The sequence below is a fragment of the Diadema antillarum genome, unplaced genomic scaffold (assembly GCF_040938485.1).
Source record: "Diadema antillarum isolate AM-2024a unplaced genomic scaffold, OU_Dant_1.0 seq00001232_RagTag, whole genome shotgun sequence".
NCBI lineage: Eukaryota > Metazoa > Echinodermata > Echinoidea > Diadematoida > Diadematidae > Diadema > Diadema antillarum.
In genome coordinates, this window is record NW_027272020.1 from 400973 (window position 1) to 426572 (window position 25600).

Consider the following 25600-nt stretch of genomic DNA (forward strand, 5'->3'; position numbering starts at 1 on the left):
GAGGTCTTGTCGCCCCAGAGACGATATACATACACTACATATAAACACCTACACATACACAGGCACGCACAGATACATATTCACTTACACATAGACATAGTACCGACACTTAATCTATACTAACCTTCACAAAAGTAAATGCTGACCCCCCACACCTACACTAACAGACTCAGATTAATGTGCACACACACACACACACACATGCACAAAATACACCATAACTTGGATAGTTTCATAATCAACTAACAATACCCTCTCTATATTTTAGTTGACTATTACAGTGCACTCCCATTATAGCAAACATGGAATTAAGGTCCCAAAATTATCATCTATATAATAATCTCTAAAATCCTCACTGTTTGGCTACAACAAAATTTCTATATAACAAAAGAAAACTGCCCGTCCCGAAGACGTTTTTATAATGGCAGTGCACTGTAGAACAAACTTTTTAAACAGAGGAGAAGGGAGCAGCCACAGCTCAACAAGCAAAAATCTCACTTGAAAGAGACGAGCGTCTCCGAGATGATTTGAGATGAGCTGGAGACACTGCTGGAGGAAATGTCCAGCTCGGCTGGAGCCTGGATGGGACCGCCTCGGGCCTCTGCAACCTCCTTCAGGAGCACACGCACCTGGAGGTTAAGGAGTGACCAGCATGACATCATTTCATTTGAGAAACACAGTTTTGCAGCAGGCATGGGAGTAGAGATGTTCCAAAATTCTGGGGCGGTTTTTTGAAACCATAATAAACTGCTGCCAAGAATTGATGAAAAATCTGCCATACAAGTATAAAAAAATAACCATATCAACAATATAGTGGTGTACCTGACTGCACATGAAAGTTGTAAATATCTGTGTTTAACCACGAAAAAGAGCAACATGTAAAATGATATAATGCTTGATTTCAGTAGGATTCTTTCACTTGACTGGTTTTATTCATTTTGTTCTTTGATTTTTACATTTTAACTCCTTAGACACCATTACAACTACACCTATCATGAAATTAAAATCACCAAAGAACAAAGTGATCAATCTTACTTGCTGTCCCAAGTCTCCATTCTTCTGCTGCAGCCTGGCATTTTCCCGCCCAAGGTGGCTCACTCTCCTCTCCGCATCGTCGGCGACAATCCTCAGCTGTTCACCTTCCTGTGTGATGAATGATCAATTTGGAGGGCATTTGTGCACATATGCAAAAAGCCACAGAGCACATATACATGTACCAAGCACTCAGGGACTCTGTACACACATACATAATATAAAGTAGGTGTAGCACAGAGGCCTACATTAAGACCCTCTGGAGAGGTTTAAAGATACACCGTAGCAGAGATTAAGAGACCAATGTTGCCCACTTTGAAACAATGCAATATACAATACAATACAATACATTTATTAGCTGCGTTTAATACGGATGTTTCTAAATACACAGTTAACCGGAAAATTATGGCTGGATTTGAAATACTTTCAAATCCAATCTAAAATCACATGTATTCAAACTATGATATAGACAAATAATGCATTTGTGTCGCCCTTTTATGTTTTGTTTGTATTCCTCTATGATCCCACAGTTAAGCAATTATCTAAATCTTCATTTCTTGTTTTTGTAACTAAGGTTGGTATGATATTAAAGAGCACTTTGAGCACCTCAGTAAGGTGAATATACCACTTTACAAAAACTCACTGTTATCATCAAACAAAAAAATAGAGATGACATAGATATGAAAAACGGATCTAAAATCAGCACACACACAAAAAAAGTTGCATCACAACAAAAAAGTTGCATCACAAATTCAATCTATGATGGAACAAACAGAGCTACAATAATTTGAAATTCTTGACCTTTCAAATTGAAACAAAAATTTATGCCAAAACAGAAAATCCATAACCACAGCCAATGGCATGATTGAAGAAGCGAGCTCTTACCAGCATGGCTGCCTCCAGCTTGGAGGAGAGTTGGGAAACGGTTTCCAGGGCCTGCTCATAGTCCTCCCGCTGCTTCTGTAGAACCGGGGCCTTCTCCTCAATCTCCTGCTCATACCAGAGAATACAAATCAGTCACCATGACAACATAGTGGGCTGCTGCTTCACATAGTGCAACAGGTACCACAATCATGCAGTTCCAATATGACACAAGTTGCCCAATAAATTCAATCATTGCAAACACAATGAAATTCAAAAGTGTAACATTTTTCTTCTTCTTATGAGTACCTTATGTAATCTGCCTCCTTCAATCCTGATATTATTGCAGATATGTGTTCGACCACTTCACCAGGATTCCACACTGCTCTTACAAATTACAAGAGAAAGTCATAAGTATCCATCAAAACTTATTTCAACACGATCTACGGTGCTTGCTTCTGTATAACAAGCAAAGGTAAGACATTAATACTCTTGGTATTGCATGAAGGTTGCAGTTAGGATATACAGGTTTTAAACATGTTTTATGTTTTCTTCTCTAAAGATGCAAAGATGTGCTCCCTGAAAAGAGTTTTAACAAGTGGCTGGACAAAGCGTACTCCCACGCATATCCTGAATAAAAATTACAAAATAAGAGGTGCCATCTCAAACTGAAATATTTCTTCTTTAAAAACACAACCAGACTCATTGTGGTCATTACTGCCATTTCTTAGCTGACAACGCAAGTTTGTATTTTTAGCTCACCACCAGGATTTGGTCCATGTACATGTTGAGACGTTGATTCTCTTGTTTCTCCATCATCAACTCATCTGATGTCTTCACATATTGGCTGTAGATCTACGGCCAAACAGACAACACACAATCAGTCATCTAGATGCATCACATCTTTAATCTCAAAATCTAGCTATTAAGAGAAAAAAAATTGAAAATTATCTTGCAAGTCCTAAATTAAAGAGCATTTAAAAATCTAAAAAGTAGATATTTAGCTAATAAGAAGGCATGTATCACTCTACTGATGTTCAAGTCGCAAGCACATTATGGGATAATTGCTTACTGAGTTGTGATATAGGTATCGATCTAATAAATAATTCTCTATTATGTGATGCTGAATAAACATTAAATCTGAGTTCACATAGAAGTACAAGTCATGCCCACTATTTGTGATCAAAAGACATTTGGTGAGAAATCCGGCGCTGCATTCATTCGACGTAAACAAACAGATTTGAGGAACTACATTGACCTCGTGTTTACGATGGTGTAGCAATAATGCCATTGTGCAGTTACTTCTCACAGCTTTTCTTCCTCCAGTAGTAATAGGAGGCTAGGTCTTTCAACTTGGTCTCACCTCTGTTAGCGTCATGCCAGACTTGATGAAGGCGCTCGCTGCAGCCGCTGTGGGACAGAGCTCTGTGAGTTCTTCATCCGACATGGGAGCAGCACCTAGCCAAATAATCAAATTAACACATTCAAGGACAAGGAGAAAAAATAAAATAAACCAGATCCATATCTCACTAAACTTGGAATTATAAACACAAATGCACACAAGAACAAGACATTTAAAGAAAGAAAATTTGACATAAAATCAAAATAGGCTCCTTGGATAAGAGTTTGTTAACAAATGCCACATGAAATGCAAAAAAAAAGAGAAATGTTCTTAGGTGCCACAAAGTGCCATTTGAAATACCTATTTTTCTCCAGAATGACACATCATTAAACCAGGACAACAGAATTAAGTCAGAACTACTCATCATGTACCCGCTAAAAGGTGAAGCCTGAAACACAAAACAGAGAGACTCTGACTTAAGTTTCTTTTCCAAGGCATTCCTAATAAAGATTCATCACGTCAATTTCCAGTGATTTAAACTTTCATGATATAGCATCATGTTCAGTGCCCAGTTCATACCTCTCTTTCTTGCAGCTGTCAAAAGGTCGTTGGCATCTTCCAGCTCTCTCTCCAGCTTGGCAATTTTCTCATCTAATGGAGGAAAAGAGTGCAAAATAAAAACAAACCACACATAAAAACTCTAATATTAAAGTGACTGTAAATGACTGCTTTCTCTTTTAGATACAGTGGAACCTTGTTATAAAAAGGTCAGTTAATCCATTGAGGACGAGTCTCGAGTATACTCTGGCAAGCGTCTATGAGAAATACTTGTTGTAGCAAAATCAAACCGTCCTCAACGGGTTAAAACAAACCCTTTTACTCAAAACAAGGCATTTTTGCAGGTGCCAACTCTTTATATTTCTCTGTTTTTGTACCTGAACTAGTTAGAAACCTGATGAATCAATAAAGTTTTCACTGTTTTTAGGTCCTCATTATAACATTGAAACCTGGATCAGCTCATTGTCCCATGTGTGACAAGATCCCGTATCTAAATTGGTATATATTTAAGAACCTTGGAACTCAATTTTGAATATTATTTAAAGATACTGATTAAAGTTTACAAACAGTAAAATTACAAAGGTCATTCAAAACAATGTTTCTACATAATTTGACATTGATCAGCATTTAAGTTATTTGCACAAAAAAATAAAAAAATAAATAAATAAAATAAGATACACAGTAAAAACGAGATTTCTTTGGATCTTCTCCTATTGAGGTGACAGAGATCTTGTTCAAACTCACTTAGCTCCTTCTGTGAGGCCTCATGACTCGTTTCCAGCTCCCCCACCTTGGTCTCCATCTCAGAGTGTGCCTCTGTGGCCTGCTTCAGGAGTCCCCGCAGCTCTTCCACTGCCGTGATCAACTCCTCCACCCGCTTCTCGGCTTCTTCGGCAGACCGCTGGAAACAAGGAGACACAATTGGACAGGTTTTCGTATTATAACTGCATGACAACCGTTATCACAAATCACTGCTGTAGAACTTTAGAACAATCCTCTGTGTGTGTGTGTGTGTGTGTGTGTGTGTGTGTGTGTGTGTGTGTGTGTGTGTGTGTGTGTGTATGTGTGTGTGTGTGTTGGGGGGGTTAAGGGGTTATTTTGCAATGGATGTAAGTCCATCTCAATGTTAAGATCAATTTCTATTGATGGAATGCTGTGCGTGTCTTCAATGATATTCTAACTCGCGATTGAAAATTAACATTTTTTAGATGTTTAGTTTTCTTGCAGCAATTGAATATCTGTGTTAAAATAAGTGACAAAGGCATTTTTCTACAAATTTTCTACAAACAATTTGGAGTGGATTCTGAAAAGATTATATGAACTGCACAGGGAGGCCAGTGGCATACCACAACGATGAGTTAATCTTTGATTTTGTTATCTTAAATCCTTCATAAAAACATCCGAGTGCCAAGTGTGTACGTCCTTAGACAAGATGTTTTTACCCATGATGTCACTCTTGACCCAGGTGTATAAATTTGTACATAGCACACTGAAGAGGCTACCCATAGTAAATAAGACCATGTTATCATTATCAAATTCTCTCACAAATCTTTGCATCAATTAATTCTCAGAGAATTCAGCACCAGGGAATAATTTTACCGGTACTTCTCAAATTCTATTAGCAGTTTTGATCAAAAGGAAAATACTTTAAACAAAGTTCTGTACTGTCCTATGTAAAAAAACTTGCTACACACAACAAATTTTGTATAGCAGTCATATCAAAAATGAAATAGTAAATTGTGATGTGATATCAAGAAAATAATTCCATGCAGCACACACACACAAACACACACACACAAAATTGTACCTTATACAGGTTGGAGAGTTTACTCTGAGCCTGGAGCTCTGCCTGGAACTGCTCTTCATTCTTGGCTATAACATCAGCATTCTGAAACACATGAATGGAAACACTATCAATGACATCAGCATTCTGAAACACATGAATGGAAACACTATCAATGATATTATCAATGACATCAGCATTCTGAAACACATGAATGGAAATGTAATCAATGACATTATCAATGCATGTTCAATGTCATTATTGTTGACATAATGAGCACAATATCAAAGATCTGGCAGAGTGGGGAAAAACAAATGGTCCAATTGAAAAGATCTTCATTCGCTGCCCAAAGGGGGGACATTCCAAAAACCAAGACCAGCCCGTGTCAGCCATGTGTCAGTAAATATGTGCATGAAAGCATATACTCATCGGAAATGGTTGAGTCCAGTCCAGATTCTTCGGCTGTGTGTGTAACTACATATAAATCAGTAATAAAACTGTGCACACTTCGTTACAGTGATTCCCAAATATATTCGAGCCGGGCCAACCTTCCCACTCCATGCTATCCCCATGCTACCAGGGGGGCGTTTCATCAACGAGTTCGTCAGAGGTTTTCACCGACAAATTTGCTATCAGCCAATCAGACGCACGGATTTCAGTAGCTTTTAACAGTTGTCAGTGTAAATCACTGACAAAAAGTTTCATGAAACGGTCCCCAGGTCTTTTAAGAAGCTTAGGCATACAATTGTACTCTCTTGAAAGGCATCAACCTTCATTTTCAATACATTTACCAGCACATTTTCAATTCCTGTCAATCATAACAAAGCATGTCAATAGAGAACAGTGATACAGCATCATGCATGTAAGTGTAACAACACACACAGGGCATTATTAATCAACTTTCATCAACTCCCCCACTTTTCTCTCACCTCCTTGACTTTTGCACCTAGCTCCTCGATTCTCTGCGTCTGGTCCTGGCTGGTGCGGCGGAGATGCTCGGCTCTATCGAGGGCATGCTTGCACTCGTCCGTCTTGTCGTTCAGCTGGCTCTGGAGCTGCAGAATCTGATTGGACTGAGAACAGGACACAAAGACCAACATACTGTGAAAGTGGAAATTTTCGCGGTGTTGAAATTTCCGTGCATTTCGCGCAACCAGAAACTGGCGCGAAAATAAAAGCACGCGAATATTTTTGCTTGCCATGTGTATCAGTAGCTCAGCTGATGTCTTGATTCCGCGGAATTAAAAACATGCGAAACTCTTCTTACCCAGCAGAGTGCGAAAAATTAATCCATCGAAAACATCCACTTTTACAGTAGCATGAGGGGAGAGTCTGCATTACCATAATACAGATGGACTCAAGATACTGTAAAGTCAGATACATTCGCAACATGTGACTTTTTGCAAATTGGAGCCAATGGCCTCTTTTGCAGCATAAAACTTTCTTGAATGACCAACCAAGATGGTGTAGAGTATTGCACTGGCGCTCATTGCATTGTGTAGACGAAAACTCTCACGTGCATTTTACTTTCACAAATCTCACCTCCTTGCAAAATTCATGAAAGTTTCATGCACATGAAAGTTTTTGTTTTTACAGTATATTGTTAAACATCATTGTTCCCTTCATAAATAAGATATGCATTGCTTTCACGGCATCATACACACAGTTCTGTTCGATGCATTTACCACAGGTCAGCTGCAACAGACAGCTAAACTAGATTAAATTGGTGAGCTCAGCATTGCAAGTTTTAAAAAATTGCATCTTGATATATCATTGGTCATAAGAGTTGCAATCCTGCATTCATATCGATGCAGTGTTCACTGAAAATGAATCAATGAAACTTTCACTGATATGTTTCATTAAAAAGAACCAATGTGTTGCCTCCTGCGAAAATAAACTGCTCCCTCTTTTCTGAAATAATTTCTTTCTTCAACAGTGCATCCTACATGCATACTTGAGGTTTACTTGACTAATTGCACACTTCATTAATTATCTGTCATGCTCCTACCTTGTCTTTCCTGAGGTCAATGACCTCCCTGGTCTTCTTCTCAAGGTCTGTTTGCAGGAACTCGACCTGTGAAGCGAGCCCCTGTATCTCTTGCTGTAGACGCTTTTCTCGGAACTAGGGGGAGAAGATGACCATAGAAGAGTGATAGAAATGACAGAGCAAATACAGGATCTGCACTGAAATCATTCTTTGGTATGAGATCACATTGAAAGACCAGTTACTTATGACATTCTTTACAGTTGATTGCAAAGGGAGAAATAATCCTGTTCTTGCCTTGAAGTACTCTGCGAAGATGTAAGCTGTTAAGTCCGAATTAGCCAATACCTTGCTTTAAATGGGTCACAGGTATGGATGATCTCATACATGCAGCACTGCAAGTCATCACTTGAGTAATATTTTCTGCAACTTTTTAGTTTTTACTTTTGTCCATGCCAACTTCTACCGTAAGGCGAAATCTCCTGCCATAAACCCTTTGTGTGATTTGAGTGCCAATTGGCACAGAAAACCCACTGGGGTTGTACATACTGTCCTAAGTCCCTGGCACAGAGAGAGTTAAATCCAATTCCCCCTTCTATTATCATGAAAACTACATGTACGATGTCACATTCAAAAGTAGCTGAGGATGAATTTGCCAGAAAACGCATCACACAGTCCACTGGCATGTTGAGCCAAACCTAACTCAAAATTTAGCTAAGCAAAACTTGCTGAAACTTCTGACTAATTCTAATTACTATCAGAACAGTTGCTCAATTGAGACAAAGGTCTTGCTCCTGATGGCTAACATTTCGCTAATTACTGCATTTCATTTTTCATCCTTGGATTTCAACATCAATTATAACAAATAACATCTCCCTATAGATAAAAGACATTGCATCTTATGCACAGGCAAAATTCTGTTTTAGGGGCTTCTCTATGTTGTACTGACAGTGCATGTGTGGTGCTCTGTTCCTAAGCTGTACAAACATGTGACCAGTACACACACAAGAATACTCACCTTCCACGAGACATCTTCATTCTGAAGTTCGTCCACCTGGCACTGCATGAGGGACTTTGCTGCATTGGCTTCAGCCAGCTTTTCCGACATAGTCTTCCATTCCTCTGTGGTCAAAGGTCACAATCACAATCACAAAATTCATTGGGGTGATGGATTTTTTTTTGGGGGGGGAGGGGAGAGGGAAGGGTGGTTTTCTATCAACAACATGTTTTCCTTTTCGCCTGTGTTTCAAATTGGCATATATTTGTTACTAAATTTCTACTTGCAGGTCAGGGGCTTTTAATTGTCATATACTGTAGCATCTGCCATTTAAGACAGTGGATGCAATAAGTATCTAGTATAGAAGACAGATATTCTCCTTCCCTAGAAAACTCCACTTCAAGTTCTTCACTCTCAAGCCATGGGACAAATGTATGTGTCTATCTCCCAAGAGACAGTTAAGGCACCATCAATACATACACATGTGATGCATAACACATTGCATATATGGCAACTGCAAACAGATATCCTATAATTCTCACACTGACACACCAAAGAGCAGGGAATGTCCATTTTGTGCTTCTTTCAAACCGTGAATAAAAATTATATTACAGATTTTATTAGATCTACCTTTGTGAATTTGAACCAATAATTCTGCTGTAAAGACCTGACAGCTACATGTATTTATTTCTGTGTTACATTTCTTAGGTGCAGAAAAAGTAAATGTGTTCAATACCAATGCACGCCTGCATTTCCTTTACATTTCAATATGAGCCCCCCCCCCCCCCCCCCCCCCCCCCCCCCCCCCCGCAACCTGGGAGAAAGCGTGGGAGGTGCTATCCCCACCCTTCCCGCACGAGGGAGCTTTTGCCTTTTTAAAGTTGAAATTGAGATATCTTGTTTATACGCATATTTGATGGAATATTCAGGAAATTATCCACACACAAAAAAAAATGTTCGGGGGAACTGAGAGAGGAAAGGGTTGATTAAAAGGGGATATATTTTCTTGTACATGAGGGAACTATTGATTTTTTGGAATGTAAGTGGTGCTTAGACAGGAACTTCATGTAAGGGAGGAATCTTAGGAAATTCAAATTTCAGTGGGCGTTGTGATTTTTTCCCTGATTTTTCCCTGATTTTTCCCCTTTTTTCTTCCTTATTTTTCCCTTTTTTTTCACGAACCTAAAGTGTGGGGGGGCTGCAGCCCCCCCCCCCCCCCCCCCCCCCCCCCCACCCCCCCCCCCCCCCCGGTTCCGCGGCCCCTGAGCAGTTTGCAGTTTCACCTTGCCTATGAGCAGAAAAAGGGTCATTTATACCGACACTGGCGACAGGCATGTTGGTTTTTACATTCACTGGGATGAGCATCTGTGATGTACTGATTATTCATGTAATCCGTAAAAATGCTGCTTGCCAGCACATCCCCCTGACAGTAAGAGTGGTATTTGGCAATATCAATAGAAAGAGATTGTTAATACTTTTAACGCAAAATTATAAAACGGATGCTTTCCCAAGTGTTAACTGACGAATTATTCTGGTCATTCGGTCTACACAAGTTCATTCTTTGTTTGAACAGGACTGATGAATCTCATAAAATGTTACATATTACATATGTATTATATCGCTCTGAAAACGAGTAAAGTGCCCCTAACTGACTGAGAAAAAAAAGAAGGGTCATTTGTACCAATGTGCCCATGAGCTAACTCTGAACTGGCTTATTCCAGGGATGTCATATGACTACATAACACATTAGGGCTTCTACCACTGTGCTTCAATGAAGTGTACTTGTACAATGTACATACTGCTTGAGTAGGCCATACCTTGCATTCGCTCTAGCTGGAGGGTCTTGCGCTCCACCACACCCGTCAGATCCTGCTTCTCCGCCTCCAGCTGCTGGTTGGCACGGGTCAGCTCCTGGTGCGAGACCAAGCTGCCCTCGCTGCGACCCTTGAACTCTTCCAGCTCTGATCGAGCCGTTTGGAGCTGTTCATCTGAAAGACGCACCATTGTGAGACACATCAGTAGCAGCACATGCTAATTCCTCCATTGCGTTTAATTGTTGATAAAATAGATCTTCACAGAAACCTTTACCGGTAAATTTCCCTCCCTTTCTGTCTCTCTCTGGCAACACATGAATGAATAAATCAACTAGAAAAGTACTCAGAGCACAAACCGCCACCAAGCAGCTCATTTCCCACACATCAGTCATGCATGCTGAAAATCACTGAATTTCCCAATATAGAAGCGTTTTGTTTACATCACACAGCTTCCTGCATGCTGCACGGTGCCTTGAGCAGAGCAAGCGCTTTAGTGTGCATGAGCAAGCCTCAAATACGAGTAGCTTGAACTCCCAAGATCATTGACCCTATTTCGCCACATGATCAAAAATCCATCAAAAATAAATAAGAATTAACTTATCACTATCAAAATTTAATCATCTGTTCCTTTCATCATTATCAACTCTTCCTGCAAGTTTCATTAAAATCCGATCACAACTTTAAAATCATTTTGCAAACAGAGAAGCAAACAACGCAACACCGATGAACACATAATCTCTTTCCTTGGCTGAGGTAATGACTAAAAATAAACATCAGCTATATTATCAAATGAAAAAACAAACAAACGAAGAAGTATGAAATTACAAAATCAAAATTTTTATGAACAAACAATCAATATATCAACATAACTAACTTCTTTATCGTAAAATGAAGTATAAAAGAATTGTGCACAAAATCATGCCTCGGATAATACAACTGAGTCAAAATAATCTCTGAGTGTCCTTTTTTTGTCCTGTTAGCCACAGAACAAAATTTGATTCAAACAAACAATGGGGACTGTAATAGTATATGCACATACAGTGGACTCCCATTATAACAAAGTCCTTGGGACCGACAGTTATCTTTTGTTAATGTATATCGAAATTTTGTTATAACAGAACAGATAAACAATAAGAGAAATAATGCGGATAACGTATTGTTATGGCCTGAATTTTTTACTTCAGAGTATTAAACCAGAACTTTGTTATATTTAACAGTGTTTGTTATAACAGGAGTGCACTGTATTGCGTTAGGATTGTGTTAGAATTTCACAATAAGGACAAATGTAACAAACTTCCTTTCCCAAGGACAGACCATGCAAAAAAAGAAACAGCACAAAACAAAAAGAAAACAAAAAGAGGCTAGAACAGCAACTCACTGAATTCATTCTTTTTCTTCAAGGCATCATTCAGCTGTTCAGTCTCTGTCTCCAGATGGTTGTGTGCTGCAATTAGCTGTTTCTCCAGCTCCTCATAACGTTGCTCTGTGGATGAGAACCAGCAATACCACATTATGTCAAGGTACAGATACAATGTAAAGTTGTAATGCAAGTCGGCCATTAAATTCGACCCCAACGGCATCTAAAATTTGACTGCCCGCTACATGCACAGTCAAACTTTGGTACAGACAATGATAATTCAGTAAATTTAAGCCATGAGAACCAAGTGGCATACCAAATCTCACTTCTACACTTCTTGTCCATTTACAGCCTTGGTGAAATTATTCTGTGAAATAATAATAAAAAAATAAAAAAATCTTATCCAGATTCGTCAGTCTGTTAGTGTTTATATCGTCTACACAGTTACCAATTTACTAGCCCCACCAGATGCCGTGCGAGCACTAAAAAGCATGCACTTGTGTACAGCAACAGGGCTGGGCTGTGTATACACTGTAGTTACCAATCTACGGGCAGTCACTACATGGACACACACACACACACACACACACACACACACACACACACACACACACACAGGCCTCGTCCGCGCGGCTGTGGCTGGTTTGCGCGATTTGTGATGGGGCCGGATTGGGATGGATGAAAAAGGGATTAGTAGAGTGTTCAGACCTAGAGTCTAACTGTTGTGGCTAATCATTGCTAATAAGGAATAGGATGTTCAAAAGTGGAATCTTGTATCACAGACATAAATTTACTGCCAACTTTCTCACACTTTTCACCATGATCATGATGATCAGCTTTACACCATGGCAATTTTCTGCAATGCAACATACTAACGGTTGTAGACATAAGTTAATGTAAAGCTCGAAAATCCTGCCGTGGAGAGCAAAGGCAAGCGATATTGTGATCGCACACACAGTCTGATCTTGGTCTTCAATGTGTCAGCTACGCAGAAGCGCAGTGAGTGAGGCGGGCTTTAGTTTTAACGTTAGTGATTTTACCACTTGTCAAACGGCGTTCCATACACCAAGAGAAGCTGAAGCTAGCTAGCCAGCTGCTCAGCTCAGTGTGTGGTGGTTCATGGGATATCACCTTGACGTATGGGGAATGAGGTACCGATAGAGCAGGGCTCGACATTAACTTTATTTTTTGGTGGCCCGAGAGAAAAATTTGGTGGCCCGAAAAAAAAAACATTGATAAAAGTCCATTTTTTTTTAATAAGTCGCACACTCACTGCATGCATTTATGCATTTCCGGCGCAAAAAGTTACAAATTTATTGACACACTTTTCAAAAAATTTTGGTGGCCCGAGGTGGGCCACCAAATTTGCCCTTTTCTGAAAGTGCCCTTTGGGGTAATCATGTAGAAATGCACACCATGCACACCTACCATTTCCTTCCTTAATTTGTCAATAAAAACTTGTCGTGGCTATCAGAAATTTCATAGCCAATTACAGAAGAAAAGTAGCTAATTTTGACTCAAAAGTACGCCGATCGACGGCTGTATCAGCGTAGCATGATTGATGATCGATTGTGTGTGTAGTGGTAAATTGGGTTCATCTTTTGGTTGTAGGGCTGAACACCCCTATTTAGTTAATGGGTCAGTCGGGGTGGGATTTATGCAAATTGGGGGGGCTGCCATCCTGCATCCCGATTGGTTGGTTAAGAGCTGACTGGATGACTGGAACTGTGCTGAATGCCTTGTGTAAAGTCCTCATCCAAATCGTCCGCCATCAGCTCCAATTGCGACGCAAGACCCTCAAGGTTACCGTAGGTGAGCGAAGCTGTAGTTATTGTAGTTATATAGTAATTCCTGGTATACAAGTAGCAGCGTGTAAGCAAGTAGTGTATTTTAGTAAGTTTATAAGTCGGTAAGTTGCAACCGCTTATTGCCTGGGCGGAGAAATCGGTACCCATGTTTCGTTCCAGGTTGCGGTAAGCACGTATCGAACCGGAGACGCCACTTGGCCAGTCACCTACCGGACTGTTTCCGCTTCCCTGGGTATGAGGAGTGGGAACCCGATGTTTTGCACCAGGCTAGGTGTAATGCGCTCCGGTACCTGGCGGTGTGCATCGTTGGACGCGCCGATCTTGACGTCCTATTGGAGAAGGTGGCAAACGAATGGGAAGGACCCACGGAAGTGGCCTCAGGGGGTGTGATCAACGAGATGCTGGAGATGGCCCATCGCCATGGATGGGATGTCCCCGAGAAGTTCACAATAAGACCACCAAATTCTCGTGCATCATTGATCCACCGGAGGGTGATTTGGTTCCTTGCTACGAAGGTGACCACCCGCCAATGGGGTGAGTTCCTTAGGCTGGGACAGCACCCATGAGAGCCCCGTGGCCATGTGGCCCCCATTCAAGCTGTGGGTTGGCCGGCCCAGCCAAGCGCTAAGGCCACGGCCCCCGCAGTTCCTATTGTTGAAGACCATGTGGGCGGGAGTGGTGAGATCCCCCCATTAGTGGATCTCAAGGTGGAGGAGACTCCCCAAGGGGAGTTGGATAAAGTTCCAGTGGAGCTTATCCCACCTCCACAGGAGTTCGCTGGTGGGGAGTGACCTCCATCCTCTCCCATTATGCCACAAGATCCTGGGTTGGAAGGTAACCCAGAAGACCAGGGCTCTCCATCTGTTCCAGTGGAGTGTGGGAGCGATGCGAGGGAGGGGGACAAACCTAGGGCTGAGGAGGAAGGGCCTGAGATGGCTCTGGGGCTGGAGCCAGCATTCGCTTGCACACCAGCCACACAGACCCCTTGGGTTTCACACCTGACGGTCAAAGGGGTAGCCTCCCCTCTCTTTGTCATTGATTCCCATGCCTGTCTGGACAGGATGGAGTGCTTCCTTAGGGTACAAGGATGGGATCCATTCTTGGGGAAGGTTGGAGGCAACCTACCCAAGGTGCATGGGAGTGTGGTTAGTGGAGTCCTAAGTTACTGTGACCCTGACCCATGCTCCAGCATTGTGTTACTAGAGGACGCCTGGTGGCAAGAAGTAGTGGACATCCAGCCTATGCACGCTGGTATCGTCGCAGACTGGCAATCTTATCAGCTAAATCAGCTGTTTAAAGATGCACACATCACGGGGATCAGCGGGCTGGGACTGGACTACTCCGTCCCCGATTCTCATGGGATCATCCAGTAGGGTGCCCTGGAAAGAATCCCGAGAGTTGGAGCCATGGGGAATGTGCTTGTATTGCATGCACGATACAGTCGGGAAGATCCCGAAGGGGAAGCTGTGCACCTGCAGTGCAGGGATCGTATGCAGAAGCACTGTCCACCGAACATATGGATCCACTTGTATCATTGCGCCAGTTTCACTGCTCAGGTTCGAAAATGGATGGAGGCATTCCCGGAGTGCTATTTTGGGTATACCATGGCTATTGCCCAAATGGGATTCAGGGCCCAGTAAGCACTGCGGATTCTTCCCCTCCAGCGGTTGCTTCTGGAGGCAGATGCCCCTCATTGGAACCCACCCTTGGTGATTCGCTGCAATTTGCCTTCTTACCTCGAGAGGGGAGTCAGAAGCAGTTGCGCTGACCTGAGGGGAGCCAGTGGAGCTGATTTGTTAGGCTGCCTGAGAATATATGCTCGCAGAGTAATAGAATGTGAGTAAGCTCTGGAGCAAGGCTTACTGTTTATTTTTTATGTTTTTGGTGTTTCCCTTGTCGCTTCCTTTTTCTGCACTCTCTCCTATCAGTTTTGAGTAGGAATACATTTTTGGGGGTTTTGCACCTGACAGTCATTTTCTCGGGTGCTTGGTTAGTTCTTTGTGTTCAATTTGGTGGGGCACATTTATTGTTGGAATACTGAAGGGTACTCCCAAGGGAGTATCACTTGTTATGGTGATAGTGGGGTGCAGAAGTTTGGGTTAATATTCTAGTGGTTTGGGGGGAAATTAATCAGTTGTAAGATAAGGGAACACATGGCGGGAGGCCTTCCACAAGGACTCGGAGTAGTTTTGCCCAGACTACCCGACCCCCTCAGGAGCCCCCGCAGATACACACATGTTAGGCACCTGGGGTGTTCTTATAAGTTGAGAACCGTGGGCTGTCTCTATTGGACTAAGTTTTCTACCGGAACCGTCGAGCGCCCTGGGAGCTCTTGGGAGAATTCCAAAGGGACCGCGAGTTCCACCAGAGAACCCACGTTAAAGATGAGACCCCCGAGCGTCTCCTCTTTTATAGGACGGGGAGGAGTGTAGTGGTAAATTGGGTTCATCTTTTGGTTGTAGGGCTGAACACCCCTATTTATGGGTCAGTCGGGGTGGGATTTATGCAAATTGGGGGGGCTGCCATCCTGCATCCCGATTGGTTGGTTAAGAGCTGACTGGATGACTGGAACTGTGCTGAATGCCTTGTGTAAAGTCCTCATCCAAATCGTCCGCCATCAGCTCCAATTGCGACGCAAGACCCTCAAGGTTACCGTAGGTGAGCGAAGCTGTAGTTATTGTAGTTATATAGTAATTCCTGGTATAGTAATAGTATAGTAATAGTATAGTAAGCAAGTAGTGTATTTTAGTAAGTTTATAAGTCGGTAAGTTGCCACCGCTTATCCACGCCACTAGCGAGTCATCGCTAGTGCATATGTGCTTACTGACCCGTGCCTGGGGTAAGGTCGCGCGGTCAGTGAACACAACATGTGGAAAAGCGATATAATGATGATGATCGATCGTTGTAGTCTGTGACACAGCCGCTTGTTTGGTGTTTAACCACAATAATTACGTCGGCTTAACAGTAAAAAGTTGAAGAAAGAAAGTGATCTTGATGCGTCTGTTTTTTGTTGTTTTAGTTAATTTTCTACTGCGTGCTGCGTTTGATTGTATACAAACATTGTAATCTGTCAACATATTTTGCTGACCGAATGATGGTAGGATAATATGTGTGCAAAACAATAAAAGATAATAAAATGGACCTTACTACGAAACAAAAGCAAATATTGGGGTTGCAGTTCTTGTGTACATGATTAAGAAAATGAAATGGAAAAATGAATAGCGTTACTATCATAAAAACAATAATTTATACTATAAATTGAACTTATCAATTAAAAACATTAATTTAATGCCATTTACCATCACCACAAACAACAAATCCCCTTCGAATTCAACTTCCTCCCCATCTTCTTTTCTCTCTCTTTCTCTCTCTCCCTCCTTCTAATACTAGTAATAGCCTTACTCTTTTCTTCCACTTTTCCTTCAACCTCATTCTTTTCCCTTCAACACTATTCAAATTAAATCATCAACTTTTGTCATGATAAAATCAATACTTGCCACAATTTCTAAAGAAAGGATGTCTAAATCCTGGTATGAATAATCTGTATCAATAATTTAAATAGTGATAATCATGATAGTGGCAATGAAAAGAATGAGAAAAAATACGAAAATGAAAGTAGATCTAGGGCCCACAAGTATTGTACAAGTCATGTTAATATTGTTAGTAAGCGGCTAATTAGAGACTACCAGAATCGATTATAATCGTTGACATCGTTCTCTGTGAAATCGATGCACTACTTACTACGTCGGAACTATGATCGCGCCCGACGTACTTTTCAACTCCGATTTCTCACTTTTCTTCCCTTTTCGGCTTTCTAATTCTATGAAAATTCTCTGATATGGTTCAATTTAGCATCTCCAAGAGCTGCACGAAATTTGATTGACAAACGGCGAAGCGAACGGTAGGTGTGCATTTCTACATGATTACCCACTTTGGTGGCCCGACTTTCATTTTTGGTGGCCCCGGGCCACCGTTAGTGTCGAGCCCTGTAGAGCCATAAAGTGCACAATTGCCAAATAAATAACAATGGAATTATTCTGCAGAAATGGAAAGGGAAGGCAACTATCGTTTGTCCAATTTTTCATGTTAAATTTATTTATTAAAATTAATGTCGTACTCGTAGAAGGTGGGGATTTAGATCTATTACTGATTAGATTAGGCTAATGAAAATGAACAGGGAAACCAGTGGCAAGCCATAATTTTCAGTCAACTCTAAATTAAGTTCAACTTCGTGAAAGGCCGCCCCCGGGATTTGTTTCTACGACTCCCAACCGACCCGAGCTTACGAATAGGCTACAGCCTACACAGGCTACGACGAGTACGAGCCGTGGTGTGTGCAGTGGTTGATTCCAGCGCACACACGGTTACCAGTTTTTTTCTGGAAATCTTACCTGCATTTATCTTCAGCCGCTCGTTGCTTGTCTTCAAAGTGTCCAGAGAAGATGTTTTCGAAACAAGAACCCTCTCTAGTTTGGTTTTAATGTCCTCCGATATAGAACCAATGTCCTCGGAGGTCAGGACTGCGGAAAGTTCTTTGAAACTTTCGCCGTCACCCGCCATTTTGAAGCTTGGCGTATGTACGGTGTGTTCGCTGCATGCCGCATAAAACCGCTCCAATGTGTGAACGGCCCTAACAGCGCCTAAGCACCTGCTGCATGCACCGACCGCCGTACAGTTAGGTCGTGTACGGACCGGGGAGCAAATGGGAAACGAGCAGACTGAATTTCCCCGCACTCACATGTGTGTTTTTTGCATGCAGTCAAATTCGAGTGTAGAGGCTGAAGTTTGCATAGATCTTTTTCATGATTTTAAGAAATGTAATCAAGCATCATATCAGTCAAATAAATTATGAAATTCATTCAACAAAAACAAAAGTTTCCATTGTAGATCAAAGTACACTGTACCATATTTATTTTGTGTAACTAATGTCAATACAACAGAACCTTTCTTGAAAGAGGTTACTAGCAAAACGATGGCTGGACAGCGAGGTGAAATCAAGGCGATTGCGTCATTTCTAAATGTTGGGAATGTCAAAGTGAACATCAATAGTGAGACTCAGGTATGCAAAATCTTGACAAATGTCACACTATGGTCATATTGCAACTAGTACGGTTGCACTACTCGTGGTAGATGTGGCGTTTTGGCTCAAAGAATTCGCATATGTTGCCGTGACAGTAGGCGTGCGTCGAGATGGCATCGGCTCGTGACTGACTTTCGGCCCGGAACTCCCGGGCCAATGATCACTCGCAAAGGCCTGAGGGCCTAGTGCTGTGCGCCCATATACTATGATGTGAACATAGAATACCACAGTCATAATTATGTTATTGTTAGTACCCCTGGAGCTGCAGCAGCACCAGCAGAGCAGAGCTGCCAAAGTTTTCCTCCCCGATTGTCTGCACGAGGTATTACACAGCCCTGTCTAGCTGTCGCTGTAAAATTACACAGTCTCGAGTGTCGCAGCTTCGCGCACGGCGTCAAAGCGCGTCTGAGCTGCACGTCTCTGGTCCTCGACGGCGTCGCGCTATCCTTATTTGATTATGGCAGAAAAATGTGTTCTTATATCTTCAGACCCTTGATCTTGTGAGTATCAAAAGTCTCCCTGCTTTTTGGAATCACAACTGTCGAGCCGTCTGTTTGATTATGTCTATGTGTAAATTTATTGAATTTACAACCAACCAACATACGGTACTTTTTAACAAATTTTGTGTTGACAGCTGATCGACTTGCAAGTTGAAGGATTTTGAACCTGTGCGCATGTGCTAAAAGGCATTAAAAAAAAAAAAAAAACGTGCACAGCTCACAGACCCAGCCTATTGCAATGCTATTCTATACGCCAGGCAACATGTTTGTTTGATTTGTAGTAGAGAAATGTTCAAGGGTTGTGCAGGTAACATGTATTATTTTATATACACATACACTGTACTTACAAAGTTAAACTGTTAATCTCTCTTTTTCCTCGCACTGCTTTCATTCAAAAATATTTTTTTCATTTATTAAGCACTTCTTCTGCAATTCCTAGACCCTAACTAGTTCTATAACTCCGCTTTTATTTTTTGTGAGGGTTTAATTTTCGTGAATTTCGCAAATCACATTTGGATCGCAAATTTAACAACACACGAAAATGACACCATGTAAATTGATAGTGCATTTCAGCTTATGAAGGCCTCTGTGTCAATTCATAAAAAATGTCTGTACGCAAAAATAACAGCATATAAAAAGTATATGAAATGCAAAAAAACCCCGAAAATATCCACTTTTTAATACAGTAGTACAGTCCACCAAATTAAAAGGTGTATCAATGCACTATTGTGTCAGCTGGCATGGTGTGGATACCTACTGCCATTACAATACTAGTAAAAATACTAGATCTAGGTGCAGTTACAAAAGCCCTGCATGTTGTGCTAGCAGAATTGGATTTCCTGCACCCTCTTTTGAAAAAGCTCAAGAGAGAGAGAGGTGCAACTGACAGCATCCTGTAGAGGACTATTCCACAATTAGATGGCATCTTGGAAGAACGACATTTTGTATGTGACCATTTGGCTTAAATTGTACCAAATGTGTTTTTGTGCACTGACCCTGTCGTATTCATGTCATGCAAGGTGTGCAATGTCATTGTGATTGACAGTTCATTGTACATGTATAAGACAAAGTCATGTTATTCTTTTCTTGTCTGTGTGACGAAGACAGTTTCTGTGACTACTGTTTTGTGCATGAAAGTGGAGTACTTGAATGGCATAAAAGAATAATGTAATTTTGTACATTGTCTCTGCAGACACCATGTGTGCAATGCAACGGAACATCAGTGTCTGGTCTCATGTCGATAGCTGCATACCTAGCAGCCTATGCAGGGAGGACAGAACTTGTTGGTCAAGATGCAAGGACGCAGGCACTGATTGGTCAGTGGCTTGAGTACAGGGTCACTGAGATTGACCGGTGCCAGGGAGAGAAAGATGAAGTGACCATTCTGAAGGTGAGGGCTATGGGATTCTCCCTATCTGCTCTCCTGTTTTAATTGTTTTGTACATTAATGATTCTTAGTGATAACTATCACCTAACAAATGAGCATCAAACCCATTAATATTGGACCCTTGTCGTGTGGCTTTCCGTGTGCTGCACACAAGGGTGTGTACATCAAGCTACAACTGTTCACATTTAGAACTCATTGTACACATACAAACATACACGTACAGCAGACACAAAGACATTTTTTTCACGTGTGCTGCACACAAGGGTGTACATCAAGCCACAACTGTTCACAATTAGAACTCATTGTACACATACAAACATACACGTACAGCAGACACAAAGACGTTTTTTTCATGTGTGCAAGTTTACAGTATGAGATAACTTTCCATGAGTTTATTACAGGAAAAAAAAAATACTACGAGACTAAGATTTCATCCCCCCCCCAAAAAAAAAAATAATGATAATAAAATAAATAAATAAATAGATTATAGTTTAATAAATCATGCAAATATTTTTGATGTCTTCATCTTCAAAAGGAACTGAATGCATACCTTTCAACGCGGTCATACTTCGTTGGAAACTGTTTCAGTCTGGCTGATCTCTTACTGTACTATGGACTTCATAAAAAAGTTGTGAGTACACACCTGGACAGCTGTAATGCATGCTCTTGGTTACTACCCGTCTTTTTCGGTTCCTTGTACAGCGCTGTATCTTGAAACTGAAGACAATGATAACCATTACAGTGTATGTATGTCTCTTCAGCGAAATTGTAACAGGCACATAAGTGTTTGTGTGATGTGTTCATTGTGTTTGTATTTATTCCTTTTATTGTACAAAGTGATTCAAAGAATCTTCTAAAGGACAAGTTCACCTTCATAGACATGTGGGTTGAGTGAATGCAGCAATATTAGTAGAACACATCAGTGAAAGTTTGAGGAAAATCGGACAATCCGTTCAAAAGTTATGAATTTTTGAAGCTTTTGCTAAGTCAAGACTGGATGAGAAGACTACTATAGCTTGTGATGTCACATGTGTACAACAATATAAAGAAAGAATAAAGGAAATTCAACTTATTTTCATTTTTCTCGCATAATGAATGAACGCTGGACTTTTCTCTTTCAGAAGGCAGGGGGAATAATATTACCCTTAACTTATATGTCAGTAACAAGTTGAAGAAATGTGCACTTTATTCAATAAGTGAAGTTTTGTGAAATTCTCTTTTTATTTTCTTTATATGTGACCGTGCACCTCAAAACGAACATAAAGTCGCACACACTGATTTTACGTGAGGACTGAAAATAAATGAAATGGGTCAACCTAGTCGAACTTGACTCTTTCATATATTCTGAAAGAGCGGTTCTTCTTTTACATTATGCTAAAATTTGGTATCATAAAACGGGCAGGAAAGTGTGTTTTTTAGCAGTTTATCTCGAACATTTTTGGTAGAATAGTGTGATTAGGTGTGTCTTTAGAATCCCTTTTTCATTTCTGAAAAACCTTGTCCACACTCTTCACTTTCAACTCTAATAACATATGAAAGGATAGTGCTACTGCTTTGAAAGTTGACATTAATTATGGACAGAATGTGTTAATGAGGCATACTTAATTTCAGTTTAATCTGATAATCTCTTCATTGTTGTTACTCTGGTGGTTTACTTCCTGTTTTTTGTCCCATTCATCACTCAGCCAGCACGGTCTGGTAAAGATTAAGCGCTTGAATAGACACTGTACTTCAGAGTCTCTTTTCTCAGTTCACACTTTTCCTGAGTTTGTGCTTTCTTTCCAGTATTTAGATAGGTTAGGAGAGTCCATTTGATTTGAGTTATACATCATTTTAAAGCTTAAAGTCTGTTCTTTTAGAATATGGTCTTAGCTAAAAATTCATGTCTGGCGACTTTTTGTTTGTTTTGAGGTGCAGTGTCACATATCGTTGTACGCCTATGACATCATACACTGTAGTAGTCTACTCATCCAGCAGTGACTACCCAGATACTTTAAAAATTCATAACTTTTGAACGGATTGTCCGATTTTCCCCAAACTTTTACTGATGTATTCTACTACATATTGCTGCATTCACTCAATCCACATGTATATGAAGGTGGACTTGTCCTTTAAGTGTTGTTTTCTGTGCAAGACAGTCCCTAAAGGGCAATCCTTTCTAATGGATTTCTAAAGATCTCCTTAAAACCATTAGTGAGAGTTCACAGTCCAAAGATACAGTTTTACCAGAATCAATGTCAATTAATTTGATATAGTGTATGGAATATGAGATCTATAATGGTTAACTTAGCATCAAATGCAACCAAAAAAAAGGAGAAGTTTTTCCTAAATAGAATGCCATATTGATTTTAGGTTCTAAGCTATCAAGACTACATGTACCATGAAACCCCCTAAGTTTTGAATATACACCACAACCTGCAAGTATATAACATTATGCTCAGCATACATTATTTCATGCTGAAATGTTCTCATGGATTTTGTCATGTGATTCATTGACAGAGCGGCCTCACATACCAAGAGAAAGAGAAGTACTTACACTTGTCAAGGTGGTTTGATAATGTGAGTATCCTGCAGTGATTTTGTTGTAAGTGTTACAATTTGGTGAGGGTTGGGGTTACTTGAAAAGTTCTTGATCATGGAGCTCACAAATAGATAAGTCAGTTCCTCATATTTGCTTCCCTTTTTTTTTCCCCAAAAATCATTTTGCTGTTTCCATGTTGACTTGTCACAAACAGAGAAGTCATGTAAAAGAACATGGATTGAATAGTTCTCACTGAAGTTGGATATCCCAAGTATTGAAGGATCAAGTTCTTGCCACTAGACCAAGTAGTTTCAATTTGCTGCATCAGCAAATGTTATAGAGTAAATAATGTCCACTATCAATCAACATCCAGCGATGCAGAACACATGTATGAATTACATCAAATACAGATAATGGTGTAATTAAATGAAAATATTTACAGTGCACTCCCAACGAAATGCTCGGGACCGGCAGTTTTCTTTCGTTATAACGAAATTTCGTTATAACAAATACTTATAAACCGAACAAATACAATATATAACGAAAACAAGAAAACCATGTATATATATCATATTCTGTTTGCTGAATACTCATTATACACTGGAAAGCTATGTGAAATGTGATGGGATAACTGTATCACAATAATAAACGCAAGTTCCCCTCAGAAACTGTGCGTGACACAAAGAGCAAACACACAGTGGTGTGAAGCGTTCACCCATGCAGAGAAGCTATAAATGCTTGTTCCGCTACGAATTTTCGAAAGCAATTCGCATTTCGTTATAACGGAGCACATTTCTTTTGTTTTTCTTTGTCTATGGCGCTCGGAAAAGACTTTGTTATAATGGAAATTTCGCTATAACCGTGTTCGTTATAAGCGAATCTTTTACCATACGCTTTTATGGTGATTATTTTGGGACCAGAAGATTTACTTCGTTATAACGAAATTTCGTTATAACCGTGTTCGTTATAACGGGAGTGCACTGTATTTGTGCATGGATGCCATAGACATAATACTGTATATTAGATATGTATATATCATCAGCAATGTAATTGATGGGTGATATTGGGGAAAAGAAACTTTGCATTGTGTTATGCAGTGACAGTCATCATCAGTTGATATTGTATTGAAAAATGTTGCAGTGCTTTTTGCTCTGATAGTGCTATTTGAAGACACCTTAAAAGCATTCCAGACATATGGGGAAATTTATCTTATTTTGGGCCTCTCACTTTCACAGTTATTGGCAATACTTTATGAGTTAGATTAAGCACATGTTTTTGCGATACCAAAGTCCATAAGCAGGTGACCTGTGAAGTGAATGAAGAAGGCTGTTAGATAATAGCTGAATAAGTAAACAGAGATTTGAGTTTGTGTAGATAAGAGGTCAGAGCATAATTTTTGTTACAGTAGCGAAAGTATCTGTATGTACTTGTGTGATACTCACACAGTTCAAAAATTCTTTCGTGGCCCTTCCTACATCTCACAGGTGCAGCGAATTCCAAACGTCAGGCAACAGCTGGCAGAGGTTCCTTTCACACTCAACAGACTCTATCTAGGTTTTGTACCTCACTAATAGCAAGGAGAACCCAATCTTAGGAATGAAATGCTCTTTTGTTAAGAATACCATACTCAAATGAGAGTAAAAAGTTGATCAGAATTGAGACTTCAAACCACATGAATGTCAGTGATCTGTCAACAATAGGATCCTTAAAAGTAGTCATAATCATTGTGCTATTGTTTAAAGGACAAGTCCACCTTCACATACATGTGGATTGAGTGAATGCAGCAATATTAGTAGAACACATCAGTGAAAGTTTGGGGAAAATCAGACAATCCGTTCAAAAGTTATGAATTTTTAAAGTATCGCACAGTCACTGCTGGATGAGAAGACTACTACAGTGTATGATATCACATGCGTACAACAATATAAGGAAAATATAAAGAGAATTTCACAAAATGTTACTTTTTGAAAAAAAGTGCACATTTCCTTGACTCGTCACTGACGTATGTTAAGGGTTATATTATTCCTCCTTACCTTCTGAAAGAGGGAAGTCAAGTGTTCTTTCAGTGTGCGAGAAAAATGAAAATATCTTGAATCTCTTTATATGTTCTTTATATCGTTGTACACATGTGACGTCGCAAGCTGTAGTAGTCTTCTCTTCCTGCAGTGACTAAGCAGCAACTTCAAAAATTCATAACTTTTAAACGGATTGTCGGATTTTCTTCAAACTCTTGCTGATGTGTTCTATTAATACATGTATTGCTGCATTCACTCAATTCTCATATCTATGAAAGTGAACTTGTCCTTTTAACAATGAAATTCATTCAGGTACATGTAAGGTAAGACACACTGATTGATGGGTAAAGATAAACAGATGTGGATAGATGGAGAGATAGATGGGAAACTAAGAGAAAGAGATAAGATATATTTGAAAGCATATCTTCTTTCCAGCCGGATTTCACCAAGAGTGCAATGTCAGAATTTACATACAGCCCGTGGCAAATCTTAATCAGAGTGGAGGAGAGAGTCATATACATGTACTTGTTCTTGTTTAATAAAAGTTGGTTGATTTGTGCA

The 25600-nt window shown here is 40.4% G+C and overlaps 2 protein-coding genes across 2 annotated transcripts in view; one reads left to right on the top strand and one right to left on the bottom strand.

Annotated features, from left to right (window-relative positions):
* The window catches only part of LOC139745067 (nucleoprotein TPR-like), a 63831-nt gene extending 45727 nt beyond the window's left edge, over positions 1-18104 (bottom strand). Inside the window, exons 1-14 of the mRNA XM_071655481.1 lie at positions 17928-18104; positions 11750-11854; positions 10375-10545; positions 8579-8682; positions 7585-7698; positions 6506-6649; positions 5601-5681; positions 4538-4694; positions 3815-3886; positions 3257-3351; positions 2656-2748; positions 1918-2022; positions 1036-1143; positions 499-629 (exon numbers count right to left, since the gene is read on the bottom strand). Coding sequence (XP_071511582.1) covers positions 499-629; positions 1036-1143; positions 1918-2022; positions 2656-2748; positions 3257-3351; positions 3815-3886; positions 4538-4694; positions 5601-5681; positions 6506-6649; positions 7585-7698; positions 8579-8682; positions 10375-10545; positions 11750-11854; positions 17928-18096 — 1649 coding nt within the window. The 5' untranslated portion in view covers positions 18097-18104. The remainder of the gene's footprint in view (positions 1-498; positions 630-1035; positions 1144-1917; positions 2023-2655; positions 2749-3256; positions 3352-3814; positions 3887-4537; positions 4695-5600; positions 5682-6505; positions 6650-7584; positions 7699-8578; positions 8683-10374; positions 10546-11749; positions 11855-17927) is intronic.
* A 404-nt stretch (positions 18105-18508) lies between these two features.
* Positions 18509-24595, top strand: LOC139745045 (eukaryotic translation elongation factor 1 epsilon-1-like). The gene is made up of 5 exons (XM_071655460.1): positions 18509-18595; positions 20309-20506; positions 21039-21134; positions 23003-23062; positions 24509-24595. The coding sequence occupies exons 1-5, from the start codon at positions 18509-18511 to the stop codon at positions 24593-24595; spliced, it is 528 nt and encodes a 175-aa protein (XP_071511561.1).
* The last annotated feature ends 1005 nt before the right edge of the window (positions 24596-25600 follow it).

Excerpts from the sequence above, each read along its gene's own strand:
- LOC139745045 (XM_071655460.1), top strand. The coding sequence starts at position 18,509 with ATGGCTGGACAGCGAGGTGAAATCAAGGCGATTGCGTCATTTCTAAAT. Across the intron at positions 18,596-20,308 it reads ACATCAATAGTGAGACTCAG|ACACCATGTGTGCAATGCAA; the intron begins GTATGCAAAATC and ends TTGTCTCTGCAG. Across the intron at positions 20,507-21,038 it reads ATGAAGTGACCATTCTGAAG|GAACTGAATGCATACCTTTC; the intron begins GTGAGGGCTATG and ends CATCTTCAAAAG.